The 15,340-nt window shown below is 44.2% G+C and overlaps 1 protein-coding gene across 3 annotated transcripts in view; it reads left to right on the top strand.

The window, feature by feature from the left end:
* Positions 1–470: 470 nt before the first annotated feature.
* The window catches only part of ATL3 (atlastin GTPase 3), a 50,879-nt gene continuing 36,009 nt past the window's right edge, over positions 471–15,340 (top strand). The window contains exons 1-2 of one of the 3 annotated variants that reach the window (XM_082748196.1): positions 471–774; positions 15,102–15,316. In XM_082748196.1, the coding sequence (XP_082604322.1) occupies positions 681–774; positions 15,102–15,316 (309 nt within the window). In that variant the 5' untranslated portion in view covers positions 471–680. Of the gene's footprint in view, positions 1,132–12,727; positions 12,882–15,101; positions 15,317–15,340 lie in introns of those variants that run through there. The other 2 variants (XM_082748195.1, XM_082748197.1) reach the window with 2 other exon arrangements.

Here is a 15,340-nt window from a genome sequence, read left to right as displayed (position 1 = left end):
CCCAGCAAACCCAAACAAGATTCTTACATTTTCAACTTACATTTACAACTTACATTTTCTTAATCACATGTGACGTGTGAATAAAATCATTTTCGGAGAACCTTGTTTTTAAGGACCTAACACACAGTTTAAGTAGGGTGTGCTTGCAAAAGTACCTCTAAAGCAAGCCCCTGTAAACCTGACGTTTACAAAACATGGCCATGGCTTAGGCTGGACAGAGCCTGTGGAAGGAGTTTTACTGGAAGTTTTAGCTGTTGGAGTGCTGCTGATGGTCCATCACCAGGCTTGGCCAGGCATGCGATTATGGGGTGAAACTGACGATGATGATGATGAAGTCACGTCCTCCTCTCCTTGTGAAGTCAAAATCGTTATTAAAAAAAAGAAAACAAAAACCAGTGACGCTCACGTCATCCAGGCTTAAGGCCTCCTTTTGGTCCTTTAGTCCTTAAACACCCAACCGTCAAACGCGGCAGGTGGGGGTTAGCGGCCGGTCATCCCAAGTCCTCCGCCCCCAGGCGGGTCTCAAGGCTAAGATCTCGGCGGGGCGGGCGGGCGATCCCCGGCCTGAGCCGACCCGCCCCTCCCCTCCCCTCCCCGGATGGCCTGCTGGGAGTTGTAGTTCAGTCGTCGAACAGCCGCGCCAAGCCCCTTCCCTTTCTTCCGCTTCCTCCCCGCCCCAGATGAGTGCGCAGAATAGGGACCCGCAGGCGGGGCACCCAGAGAACGTGGAACTACAATTCCCAACGGACCATCGCACCCAAGGCGCACTCCCAGGTAGCCCGCGGCCCGCTCGCGCGCTCCAGCGTACGCGTCGGGCTGTGGCGGGATTTGACCCGGGGCGCCTCCCCTTCTCGCCCCCGCCCTCCCGCTCCGGCAAGCCCACTGCCGGTCGCGGGGAGCGCGGTCCGTCGGGCCTCGTAGACCCGCCCTGTGTTCGTTCCCTCGAAGCTCTGCGTGCCCCTCCTTCTGCCCAGTTTCTTCTGGAGTCCAGGCCCCGCCCGTTTCCCGCCTCCTGGGCCCGGTCGTTCCCGACTCAGCCCGCCCCTCTCTGCGCCCCTGCTGCTTCTGCTGAAGGCGGAGGCTCCATGTTGTCCCCTCAGCGAGCGGTAGCGGCTGCCTCGGGAGGAGCAGGTGAGGCGCCCAATTTTCCCCGGGCCTGCTCCGTGGCCCCTCCGCCGCGCTCCCGACTCCTTCCGAGGGGAACGCCCGCCCTCACCGCCGCCCGTTCCTCGTCCCGGGGCTGGGACCCCGTGCCCCTCGGCCCGCGAATTCAGGGCCGGGGGCTGCTAGCGAGGCCCGGCCGGCGGGGCGCGGGCGGCGCTTCCTTCGGCTCCCGGTGGGAGCGGCAGCCGTCGGAGGTCGGGCCGGGCGCTTGGGCCCAGCGCTAGGGGGAGGCCCGCGGTGCTCTAGGGCCGGGGGACTGGCGGGCGGCGCCCCGCAGTTGCGGCCCCGCCCTGGCGGAGCCGCGCGCTCCGGGGCTGCGGCTCCCTCCCGCCTGGCGCTCCGCAGGCTCGCGGGCCCGCAACCGGGGTCCCGGTCCCAGCGGAAAGGCAGATGCTTTACTTTGTCTTTGACAAAGCGCTTGACAGCTCCGAAGTGTCTTGGAGTTGGAAGCTTTATTTTTATCCTAACGACCTCGAGGCGCTGGCAAGCATTAGGAAAGTTGATTTTAAACCCGCACTTCTTTCCATAAACGAAATAAAAGAATGTGGCCTTAATGGCTTTTTAGGAAGTTCTTTTAGTACGTTCGGGATCGTACGTTGTTCTCTTGCTTTCCTGAAGACAGAATAGTAAAAGAAAAACCAAGTGGAAAGTCATCAAAGATTGAGGGATACTTCACCTGTCATTTTACCTGGCTTTATTCTTGCTTAATGTGTGTGCTATTGAAATCGCCAGAAGTTTCACTTGCGAAATCTAAAAGCAATGAAAACACTGAAGAATCTTAATAAATCTCAGCCCTCAAAGTTGAATACGAAGCTGGGTGGAATGATTTGTGAAAGGGAGAAAAGAACTAACGGACGAAAAACGCAGTTTCACATTTTGTCTTGCTTTTGGAGAAGCGAAACCTACGTGGTTTTAAATCCCTGTCAGGATTCAGTAGTGCAGTGAACTGAAATTCAAATTAGTGCTTTTTTCCCCCACTTTCCATAGAAACTAGCTTGAAGTCTAGAAATCCCTGTTTCTGTTTTACCACCTGTAAAGGAAAGGCGTGGATGAAAAGGATTTCTATGTAATGAGGAATTAACAGGACAGCACGTTGTTTTATTAGCTATCGTTTACTCTCATTGGAGTAACCGTGAAATTAGGAAAAATGACAACAAGATAGATACCTATACCAGCATACTTTCTGTAGCTTTCACTCAATAGAAGTTGTTTAGAATAGGGTTTGTTAACTTGGTGTTCTGTGGTGGAGCTCGTGTGTTTTTCATTTTTATGATTTCTAAATCTTAAAATGAGATAATAGAGAATTATAAAAAGCAGTAAATTAATATAAAATTCTCTCTACCTCCCCCAATCCCCAGTGCTAGGTCACTTAACAGTTTGGCTACATATTAAGATTCCAGTGAAATAGAGAACCCCAGGTTGTGTGAACTTGTTGGGAACTAGAATTTGCCTATAAGGCATACCTGTTAAAGTTTCTATGGCCTTGTGAACTGAGAAATTGTTCAAATAACACAGCTGCATTTTAAAATTAATCTAAATTTTAAAACATTTTTGCAAGTTGTCTTTGAGGTTTTGGGAGTATATTCTTTTTTTTTTTTTAAGATTTTTATTTATTCATTTGACAGAGATCACAAGTAGGCAGAGAGGCAGGCAGTGAGAGAGGAAGGGAAGCAGGCTCACTGCTGAGCAGAGAGCCTGGGACCCTGAGATCATGACCTGAGCCGAAGGCAGAGGCTTAACCTACTGAGCCACCCAGGCGCCCCTGGGAGTATATTCTTTAAAAAACATCAAAGGGGGGAAAATGAGGGGAAAGCTTTAATTAAAAGAAAAAAACCTTTAGTTGGGCTTTTGGATCTGCATTCTGCTGCATGAGTTAGAATAACCTGCGGTATTTTAAACCTGACAGTGCATGGGACCCACAGATTGTGATTTAATTCATTGTGTGGCCGGGCAACGTTAAAAAAAGAACTTTGAGTAATTCTAATTTGCATACTAATAGAGAATAAAATTTCCCTATAGGTGGTTGCTTACATTTCAATTGATTTGTTTACTTAATAGGAAGTTTGATTTATAGTATCAGTGTATTGAGAAGTTGATGCTCTTTGGAAATTTGTAAAGGGTGCTTTTTATTAGTATGTATATCGAGAGAACTTGTTGATGTATTTATGAACTTGTGGATTTAATATGCTAAAGCATATTAAAAGTTAGAAAATAGCCTTTGCTGGTATAGTCAGTGGAAAAAAAAATAAGATTAACTTTTTATGTCTTGAAATCATAAGGAATCCAAGTCAAATATTGACAATTAAGAAAACCTTATTCATCTGGAACACAAAACCCTCAGGAAACCAAATGAATTTTGGTGATTTTTTTTTTTTTTAAGTTTTTATTCATTTGAGATAGAGACAGAGGGAGCCTGGACAGGCACGCTTGTGCACACAAGCAGTGGGGAGGGGCAGAAGGAGAAGGAGAAGCAGTCTCCCTGGTGAGCTGGGAGCCATTTCAGGGCTGGATCCCAGGACCCTGGGATCAGGACCTGATCCAAAGGCAGATGCTTAACCAACTGAGCCACCCAGGCACCCTGATTTTGGTGATTTTTTATTTTTAGGGAAGTGTCAAATGAGATGAATATTGAACTCAGTCTATTAAAAAAATAATTTTTTTCTATAGCATAGCCTGGCATCATTTTTAGATTTAACCTAGTCTCTGCATTTCTGAATCTTAAGTACTGTATAGTCATAATTGGTCTTTATAAATCCATAAACCACTACAAAATTGACAAAATGTGGTTTTGTTCAGCTTTCTGTGCTCAAGTATAAAGATTTGTTGTAACACATGCATTGAGAAAAAGTTTCCTCTTAAACCCTTTAATTGATTCCAATGTAAATTTTCTCCATATTCTCTTCTGTTGGGTATAGGTAGTTTTTTCATTGAAACAGCTTTACAAATGTACATCTATCGGGGCGCCTGGGTGGCTCAGTGGGTTATGCTGCTGCCTTCGGCTCAGTTCATGATCTCAGGGTCCTGGGATCGAGTTCCGCTTCGGGCTCTCTGCTCAGCACCTGCTTCCTTCTCTCTCTCTCTCTCTCTCTGCCTACCTCTTTGCCTACTTGTGATCTCTCTCTGTCAAATAAATAAATAAAATCTTTAAAAAAAAAATGTACATGTATCTACCAGCATACTTAGTTCCTTAAGACAAAATAGACTGTATAAAAGCACTCCCAGGGCACCTGGGTGGCTCAGTGGGTTAAGCTGCTGCCTTCGGCTCAGGTCATGATCCTAGGGTCCTGGGATGGAGCCCCGCATTGGGCTTTCTGCTCAGCAGGGAGCCTGCCTCCTCCCCTCTCTCTGCCTGCTTGTCATCTCTCTCTGTCAAATTAAAAAAAAAAAAAAAAAAAAAAAAGCACTCCCAACCATCAGCAAAATGGAACCACACCCAGCAGTTTGAGTTGGCTGAGGGTTTACCATCATACATGATGATGCGTTCTCGCTGGCCTTGCCTGAGTTAGGGACTTTAAAGACTGCCATCGAGAACAAGGCATGAAATGGTGTGCTTCTGGTTTTGGGTGTGTTCCTCTTGCCCTTTAGTAAATGTGTTTCAAAAGGAGAGTGGAAAACTCAGGTCATAACTTTGCCCTGAGTCATACACTCTACTCAGTGAAATGTTTCTGAAACTGTAGTTAATATGCTCTTTGGAACTCTGAATAGTAAAGATGAGCACTGGGGCCGGCTTTGCCGTAGTGGTTCTTCACCTGGGGGGATTTTGCAGCTATGGGACATCTAGCAATATCTGCAGACATTTTTGGGTCTGAGAACCAGGGGTAGCACTACTGGTATCTAGTGGGTAGAGGCCAGAGTTGCTGCCAAATATCCTACAATTAACAGACTAGCTCCCCACAACGAAGAGTTACCCAGCCCAAGATAGCAGTAGTGCTGAGCTTGAGGAACCTGGTGTGCATTGTTGAATTGATTAACTCAATTCTGTATGAATTTTCTGAAAAAGTAGTTGTACTTGCTTACAGTTAACTAGTTTCCTTGAGTTTATCACTGTTCAGATGGTCTTTTCAAATATTTGAGGGGAATTTAAACTTTTTTCCCTATAATGTTTTTTAATAGAACTTATTTTTTAGAATGTATATATATATACACATATATATACACATATATATATATATTTTAAGATTTATTTATTTGACAGACAGAGATCAGAAGTAGGCAGAGAGGCAGGCAGAGAGAGAGGGATGCAGGCTCCCTGCCCAGCAGAGAGCCCGATGTGGGGCTCGATCCCAGGACTCTGGGATCATGACCCGAGCCGAAGGCAGAGGCTCAACCCACTGGGCCACCCAGGCGCCCCCAGAATGTATGTTTTCCATAGGACTGGAAAGGCTGATGATGATTCAGTAGTCTCAGTGACTTTTATTTAGCCTCTGCAGCTACTTTTGCATTTTTAAAATGACTTTTTTTTTTAAGGTTTTGTTTATTTATTTGGCACAGAGAGAGAGATCACAAGTAGGCAGAGAGGCAGGCAGAGAGAGAGGAGGAAGCAGACTCCCCACTGAGCAGAGAGTCTGATGCGGGGCTCGATCCCAGGACCCTGACACCATGACGTGAGCCAAAGGCAGAGGCTTTAACCCATTGAGCCACCCAGGCGCCCCATGACTTATTTTTTTAAGATTTTATTCATTTATTTGAGTGAAGGAGGTGACATAAGTAGGAGGAGCAGAGGGAGAGAGAATCTTGAGCAGACTCCACATCTAGTGCAGAGCCTGACGGGGGGCTTGATCCCGGCACCCTGAGATTGTGACCTGAGCCAAAACAAGAGATGGATGCTCAACAGACTGCACCACCCAGGTGCCCCTAAAAGACTTTTTATTTTTATTTATTTATTTTTTAAAAAGATTTTATTTAACAGAGAGAGAGATCACAAGAAGGCAGAGAGGCAGGCGGAGAGAGAGGAGGAAGCAGGCTCCCCGCTGAGCAGAGAGCCCAGTGCAGGGCTTGATCCCAGGACCCTGAGATCAGGACTTGAGCTGAAGGCAGAGGCCAAACCCACTGAGCCACCCAGGCACCCCAATCTTTTTTTTTTTTTTTTAAAGATTTTATTTATTTATTTGACAGGCAGAGATCACAAGTAGGCAGAGAGGCAGGCAGAGAGAGAGGAAGAAGCAGGCTCCCTGCTGAGCAGAGAGCCCGAAGTGGGGCTCGATCCCAGGACCCTGGGATCATGACCTGAGCCGAAGGCAGCGGCTTTAACCCACTGAGCCACCCAGGCGCCCCAGGCACCCCAATCTAAAAGACTTTTTAAAAAGTAGCTGCAGGGGCTCCTGGGAGGTGCAGTTAGTTGAGCATCTGATTCTTGGATTCAGCTCATGTTGTGATCTTGGGGTCATGAGATGGAGCCCTATTGGGTTCCTCGCTCAGTGAGGGGGTCTGTTTGAGATTCTCTCTCTGTCCCTCTGCCCCTCCGTGTGCCTTCTCTCTTTCTCTCTCAAATAAAACATCTTTAAGACAAACATTCAGAGTTAGATCATTCTAGAAGAGTTAATGCTGTCATTTGCTCAGATCTCTACAGTTTTCCTTAAGAGAATTAGTTTCACTTGTTAGTCTTTCAGCTTCTTTCTACTTGGGTTGTCTGTTCTTCTCATTTTAGTGCAGAGCCAGGCTGTTGAATGCGGTTATTACAGAGATTATTTGAACAGGCACATTTAAACCTACTGGTTAGTCTGGGTTAAGGTGTGTTGTGCCAGAAGTAAAGGCTAAATCAGTACTTGAAAAGTAATTAGAAAAAAGTTTGTAGCTTCCACATGGACTGTTGAAAGGCTTTTTATTTATTTATTTTAAAAAAGATTTTGTTTATTTATTTATTTGACAGATAGAGATCGCAAGTAGGCAGAGAGGCAGGCGGAGAGAGAGGAGGAAGCAGGCTCCCTGCTGAGCAGAGAGCCCGATGCGGGACTCGATCCCAGGACCTGAGATCATGACCTGAGCTGAAGGCAGAGGCTCTAACCCACTGAGCCACCCAGGCGCCCCGAAAGTCTTTTTAATTATCCAAGAATTTTCAGCACTTCTTATATAACTGAAATGATGACTGATTCAGTATTACCATGTACTATTTACAGCAATAATCAGAATTGGAAATATGATACAGTATTTGGTCTATTCATCTTTTTTTTCTTTTTTTTTAAACATTGGTTTTCAGTTCACTTATGTGTAAATGGATGACAGATGTGGCTATAGTCAGGCCATATCTGTGTGTACAAAATGTCTCTTCTGTTATTCATATAAATGAACATAATACAGCATCAACTCTTCATCTAAATAAGCATTAACTGTTCATATAAGTGAGGATTACTATTGTCTCAGAGTGGTTATCTAGATCTTGGGAAATAATTGCTTTACTAAAGGGAAAAGGCATAAAAGGTTGTCCCCTAAAGGTTTTTCTTTTTCTTTTTTTCTTTTTTTAAAATATCTTATTTCTTTTTTTTTTAAGATTTTATTTATTTATTTATTTATTTGACAGAGAGAGAGATCACAAGTAGGCAGAGAAGCAGGCAGAGAGAGAGGGAAGCAGGATCCCTGCTGAGCAGAGAGCCTGATGCGGGGCATGATTCCAGGACTCTGAGATCACGACCTGAGCGGAAAGCAGAGGCTTAACCCTCTGAGCCACTCAGGCACCCTAAAGGTTTTTTTAATAACATTCCTGGAGGTAAGATCTCCAGAGTTTAAGATTCCTGAGAAGTGGGAGTAATTTCATTGCAATTAGGGGAAGCCCTTCCTCCCTCCCCGCAAAAACCCTCAAAACAAAAACCTCAAACCTCAGAAACTTTTGTGTGAGTCCTTACTGAGCAAGTTGCTTTAATGTTTTTATCATTATAAATTTTTTTTTTTTAAAGATTTATTTATTTATTTATTTGACAGAGAGAAATCACAAGTAGTCGGAGAGGCAGGCAGAGAGTGAGAGAGGGAAGCAGGCTCCCTGCTGAGCAGAGAGCCCGATGCGGGACTCGATCCCAGGACCCCGAGATCATGACCTGAGCCGAAGGCAGCGGCTTAACCCACTGAGCCACCCAGGCGCCCCTCATTATAAATTTTTTTTTTTAAAGATTTTATTTATTTATTTGACAGAAATCACAGGTAAGCAGAGAGGCAGGCAGAGAGAGGAGGAAGCAGGCTTCTCGCAGAGCAGAGAGCCCGATGCAGGGCTCGATTCCAGGACCCTGGGATCATGACCTGAGCTGAAAGCAGAGGCTTTAACCCACTGAGCCACCCAGGCGCCCCGTATCATTATAAATTTTGATCTGTTCTTTAGCCAGGCCTGTACAATTTAAATTTAATCCAAGGGATGTATAGGTTACCTAGCAAGTTTGGCCAGTTTAGACATTCAGGAAATTTTCAGTTGTTGAAGAGTCACTGACTCTTAGAGCTAGAAAAACAATAGCTTCACCTAACTGCCTGATTTTGTAGAGGAAACTGAGTGAGACCCAGAGAAGTAAAATGATTTAATCGTGGTTTGTACAGTCATTCTACAGCTGGGCCCTAAGTGTTGGGGAAGGCCTTTCTCCTGTACATTCTGCCTCACCGGAGAATAACAACCTTTGCCAAAACAAGCTTTAGTCCTAGGAGGGAGAAATGAGCCTGGGTGATGCAGTCGGTTAAGTGTCCAACTCTTGGTTTCAGCTCAGGTTGTGGTCTCAGGATCATGGGATTGAGCCCTGTGTCAGGTTCCACGTTCAATGTGGGGTCTGCTTAAGATGCTCTCTCCTTCTCCCTCTGTGCCCGCTTCCCCCCCATTCCCCCATGCTCACTCGTTCTCTCAAATAAATATACATATAAAAAAGGAAATAATTGGATTTGGAGCTATACGGTATATAGGAAGATGGAGTCAGGTAAGCTGTGGAGGCTGAGAAGTAGAGATTTGAAAGAAGTGGAGTAACTGAGGATTCATTGCGACAATACCATAAATAGATATAGAGAGTGTTAGTCCTGCAGGGTTTCTAGAAGTTAAATCTTGACTCATTTCACTCTTGAGACCACAAACTAGACATGCCCAGAGTCACATAGGTTGTTAGTGGTAGAACTGGAACAGGAACTCGTCTCTTGACTCTTGTGCCCATATATTTCTACACACTACTCCTGAGAATGAGGTGACAGTGGAGTATCCAGGTGCGTCTGTCCCTGAGGCAGTTGTGTATTGGACCTGAATGCAGGTTGGGAATTAATGACGTTGCATCACCAAAAGAGGGTATAGTGAACTAATAAAAGAGCTCAGTGAGGGAGTGAAGGAGAACTTCGAGACGGAAGCAGAGCACCCGTGGCGCTCAGAGGAGCCTGAAGAGAAAAAGAAGTAGCAAAAGATGGTGAAGAGGTTGGAAGGGAGCTAGAAATGGGCACTGTCTCTGAGACCAAAGGTTTTCAGGAGTTCTAGAAGCAGATGCCAGTTGTGTTTTGTTATGCAGAGAGGGTGAAGTGAGAATCAAGGAAGGGCCATTGGATTTGGCAAGACAGGTCATTGATAAACTAGTGAAGAGTTTCAGCAAGGAGGTTGAGAGGAAGGTCAGGTTGCAAGGTAATGAGAAGGGAATGGGCAGATACATGAATGAAGACACACCTTCAAGGAGTTTGGCCCAGAAAGAAAGGAGACCGCAGTGGGGGAAGGGAAGAAACTGGTTTTTATTGAGGTGCTTGGCAAGTATTACTGGGTTTAGTGCTCACAATACTAGGAGACTGTTATTCTTCCTTTTAGATACTGGGGCTGAGTATAACAGTTTCCCTACTCCCCAGAAGTTCCCACGTGAGTGATAAGTCATGATTAATATTAATATTGGAATGGGTGGGATAATACAGTATGTATGAGGTTTTAGTAGAAATAGGAAAGTGGGACCACTTTATGAGTTTCCAGTATGTATTGGACTCTGGGCTTTGAGATGAGTATTCAGTTTCTAAATAAATGGACCTGAAAGTGGTTAGAAATTTATCCATAGTTACATTGAGACTAAGTGGTGGAGTTTATTCAGTTATTCCAGAAATATTTTTTGGATATCTACTATGTATGGGCACGGTTCTGGGATCTTGGGGGATATAGCATTGAATAGCAGAGACAAAAGTTCTTACCCTAATGGAGCTTACATTCTAGAGGGCAGAAAGGAAGCATTCAAGCCCTGCTGTATCTAGACTCCAGAACGTGTTTTTTTTCTTTCTTTCTTTTTTTTTTTTTTTTTAAGTATACCATGGAAAGTGATAGGCAAAGGATGGGGCCAGAGGGAGGAGAAGGTGGGTGTTGAAGGGTCAGTCTTTGCCTGGAGTTGGGGGGGAGGGATGTGTTTTTGAGGCCATGGGAACAAGTGGTTGAATAAGTTATACACTTGAAATTTTGGAATCAAGGCAGGACAGGACCAGAATCCTGTTTCTTCAGTAGAAAGACCAGTGAAAATAAATTTGTCTGAGAGGACGAGGGAGGGTGAGGAGTAAATGGGGAGAATGGTGAAAGGGTTTGACTTAGAGGATGGAGATTTAGCTTTGAGTCCTTGATCCATAAAGTGTTTGGGGAGCCCTTATGTAGTTGCTATCATGATGTATTTATGTACTATATTGAAGGAGGTCAGCCCTAATGGATGAGATCGCATCATTAAAGCAACACTTGGGGATAGTACCTAACAGGCGAGAAAGATCAGGAGGTGGTGGTAAGATCTAAGGGAGAAGGTCCTGAGGTTTTGATTAAGACATCGTAAGGGATTGGGGAGCCTGAGATATGGGGATAAATCGGCAAAGGACATTTATTTTTTTGTTAAAATTTTTATAGTTTTACTCATTTAAGTAATTTCTGCCTCCCATGTGAGGCTTGAACTCATGACTTCAAGATCAAGAGTTGCATACTCTTCCAACTGTGCCAGCCAGGCACCCCTTTTAGCAATTTTTTTAAAGAACAAATGGCATTTAGATGACACCTGGAAAGGGGTGAGTAAAAGTAAAGTTTTTACTTGGAAGATCAATGATACTGTCTTGGGGGCAGCTGGCTGGCTCAGTTGGTTGAGTATCTGACTCTTGGATTTGGCTCCAGTTATGATCTCAGGGTCGCGAGAGTGAGCCCTGTGTCAGGCTCTATGCTCAGTGCCGTGTCTGCTAGAGATTCCCTCTTCCTCTCCCCCTCGCTTCCCTTTTGCTCTCTCTCAAAATAAATAAATCTTTTAGAAAAAAAGGTACTGTCTTGTCTTAGAAAATGAGAGAGAAAGATGATATGGTGAAAAGTGAGCAACTCTATTTGTTTAAATTGGATTATTGGTGATGTGTGCGGTTCACAATGATTTTTCCCTTAAGTGGATGGAAACCAAAGGAGCAAGATCTTTCTAAATCCAGTATGTCCAGTAAACCATTCGAAGAGAAATGCAAGATCAGCTCCGCTCCTCCAACTAAAATAGTCTGGGTTTCTCTTCCTTTTCACTGTTCTCTGGGCAGAAGGAGAGGAAGAGTTGAGTGAAGGGCTTCATCACCTTTTCCCCCCCAACTGTCCTCAGTGGTCTTCAGCTTCTCTTGAAGTACAGCTCATTGTGCATAACTGCATACGTTCCTGTCATTGGGTTATTCCGTCTTGTCAGTAGCCCAGGGAACCTTACCTTCTGTGTCTGTTGCTCTGGCAAAACCACCTGCATTCTCAGGGTTGTGGCCTTCCACTATATTACAGCCTGACAGATTCATTCTTCCTGTGATCATCTGTTGTGTGTCTGCTTTGTTCTGTAGACTTTAATGGTTTAATAGATGAAATGGAAAGAGCCAGTATCATGAACTTAATTGTGAGATCCTGGGGGACTCTTTTTTTTTTTTTTTTTTTTAAAGATTTTATTTATTTATTTGACAGAGAGAAATCACAAGTAGACGGAGAGGCAGGCAGAGAGAGAGGGAAGCAGGCTCCCTGCCGAGCAGAGAGCCCGATGCGGGACTCGATCCCAGGACCCCGAGATCATGACCTGAGCCGAAGGCAGCGGCTTAACCACTGAGCCACCCAGGCGCCCTCCTGGGGGACTCTTAAACTGGTTCCTGGGTTTGGCTGTATCCGATAGAGCCTTCAAATTAGTTAATCTAAACGAGGTAGACATTTATTTACTTATTTATTTCACATAAAAGTGAGCCAGCAGGGCAGTTCTGCTACACAAAGTCTGAGGCCCTACCTCTCTTGTAGCTTCAGTATTTCTGGGGCGTTGACCTCATGCGCCTGGTGCATGATGACTCCCTCCCCCAAATACATCCAGAGAGCAGGAAAGGGGAAAGTGCCTGCCCCAGAATTTGCTGTATCATTTCCAGTCTGAACTGAGTCACACAGTGATAACCCTCGCTGCAAGGTTGGGTTGAAGATTTCTTTTGGGCAGTTTGATGCCCAGCTAAAAATCAGTTGCCATAGCAGGAGGGGAAAATGACTTACTGGGGGAGCAACCAGCCACCACAGGGACTTGGTTTGGAACTGCTCTGAGTCTTGTGCAGTACGTAACACTGGTTTATCCATAAGATCTGAGTGAGTTCTTGTTAGTTCTTTTTTCTTTTTTAAGATTTTATTTTTATTTATTTGAGAGAGAAAGGGAGCGAGCACAAGCAGGGGGAGCAGGGTGAGAGTGAGAAGCAGACTCCCCACTGAATAGGGGGCTCCATGCAGGACTCAATCCCAGGACCCCAAGATCCTGACCTGAGCGGACAGCAGACGAAGGTTGACGCTTAGCCAACTGAGCCACCAGGTGCCCTCGATAGTTCTTTCATATGAAAGATTGAAGGTCTTTAGGTCTTGGATTCACCTCCTATTGTGGCAGTAAAAAAGACCGCAAGAGATTATTATTCACAGAAATGTTTCCTTCTTACCCAGGCAGTAATGGGAAAGAAAGATAGTAATACACATTTATTACAAGGACATCGTGGCAGTTTAAGTTTATTTATAACTTGTTTTCCACTAGTTTGATAAAAATATAAAAGTGGGAAGAACCTTTTGTTGCTTTCTGATATTTTAAGTATAAAAAGTGAGTAGTAATTCCCATAGCTCAATGGGTAGAATCTGGCAGGCAAGCTGTTTTGTTGACTTTCTTACTGTGATCACGCAGCCTTCAGTGTTTCCCAGACAAAAGCAATTTGGGGACCGTATTTGTGATTTTGGCCATATCTGCTTGCCTGTACTGTGCTTTGCATAATATTTGTTTTTCAATTTACTTTGAATTGATTCATCTTTTAAACTTAGCATTCTTCTAAGTAGTAAACCATTAAAACATGGTTTTGTTTCCTTATACACATGAAAATATGTAATTATTAAAACAATGTCCTTTTAACTACATGAAAACATCTTTTATACCAGTGCTGCATACTTATACTTCGGGAAATAGTGCTTTGCTTCATCCCTGAGGCCACACTGGTAGTTTTTTATAAACTTTCTGTAAATCCATTGCTGCTGAGTGGCTCTGTGAATTTCAAGGAATTGTTATCTTTCTGCTTTCAACTTTGGTAGGGAAACTACTAGTTAGTGCTTAATTGTGAGGTAAAGAATTAATTGCCCTAAAATGTTGACTAGGTTGTTAAGAGTGATCTGCAAGGGCCGCCTGGGTAGCTCAGTGGGTTAAGCCTCTGCCTTCGGCTCAGGTCATGATCTCAGGGTCCTGGGATCGAGCCCCACATCGAGCCCCGCATCGGGCTCTCTGCTCAGCAGGGAGCCTGCTTCCCTCTCTCTCTGCCTGCCTCTCTGCCTACTTGTGATCTCTGTCAAATAAATAAATAAAATCTTAAAAAAAAAAAAAGTGATCTGCAAGTCCTAGCACATAAAGAGCATTTCGAGCTTTTCTCCGGAACACATTGGACAAGACATTTAACTTTTGGAGCCCTAGTTTCCTTATTTTTAAAGATGAGGCTGTATTATTTACCACATGGGGTTAAAACTCCAAATTGAGCTGATATTGAAGCAAGTTGGAATAAAAAGAGTACCTAAAATGTCCTGTTGATGGACATTTGGATTGTTTCTGGTTTGGGACTATTTTGAATAAAATTGATGTGAATCTTTTTTTTTTTTCTTTTTTTTAAGATTTTATTTATTGGGGTACCTGGGTGGCTCAGAGGGTTAAGCATCTGCCTTTGGTTCAGGTCATGATCTTAGGATCTTGGGATTGAGCCCTGCCTCAGGCTCTCTGCTCATCTTTAAAGATTTTATTTATTTGAGGGAGAGAGAGTCAGAAGAAAAGAGGGCACGAGTAGGGAGGAGGGGCCAAGGGAGAAGGAGAGGCAGGGAGCCTGACCTGGGACTTGATCCAAGGACCCTGGGATCATGACCTGACCCAAAGGCGGACGCTTAACTGGCTGAGCTTACCCAGGTGCCCTGCTTATTACTGTTTTAAAATTGGAATATTTGTCCTTTTCTTACGAAATTCTATATTGACTGTGGATGTGAGTCTTTTGGATATAGGTGTTTTCTCCTAGTCTGTGGCTTTCATTTTTACTTTCTCTTCATGATGTCTTTTTTAAAATTTAAATTCAGTTAATTAACATATAATGTATTATTGGTTTCAGAGGTAGAGGTCAGTGATTCATCAGTTTTATGTAACACCCAGGGCTCATTACATCACGGGTCCTCCTTAATGTCTATCACCCAGTTACCCGATCCTCCCATTAATGATGTCTTTTAATGAACAAAAACTCTTAATTTTAATGGAGTTTAATTTGTCATTTTTTCTTTTATTGTTTGTGCTTTTGTGTCATTTAAAAAGTTTTTGCTTTTCCCATGTTCAAAAATACAAATTTAAAAAAGATTTGAGGGGCATCTGGGTGGCTTAGTGGGTTAAAGCCTCTGCCTCCGGCTCAGGTCATGATCTCAGGGTCCTGGGATCGAGCCCCATATCAGGCTCTCTGCTCAGCAGGGAGCCTGCTAAAAAAAAAAAAATAAAAAAGATTTGAAACTAATTTTCTTTTTCTCTATAACAATCTAGGTGATGCCATGGAGAGTGGAAAGCCTGGCCCAGTGCAGGTTGTTTTGGTTCAGAAAGACCAGCATTCCTATGAGCTAGAAGAGAAAGCCTTGGCCAGCATTCTCTTGCAGGACCACATCCGAGACCTTGATGTGGTGGTGGTGTCGGTGGCTGGTGCCTTCCGAAAGGGCAAGTCCTTCTTCCTGGACTTCATGCTACGATATTTATATTTCCAGGTAAACTTGAATTGTTTCAGTTCA

Source organism: Mustela nivalis, assembly GCF_964662115.1.
Source record: "Mustela nivalis genome assembly, chromosome: 9".
NCBI classification, from domain to species: domain Eukaryota; kingdom Metazoa; phylum Chordata; class Mammalia; order Carnivora; family Mustelidae; genus Mustela; species Mustela nivalis.
Note: the sequence above shows the minus strand (reverse complement) of the source record. Positions and strands in the feature narration are given on the sequence as shown.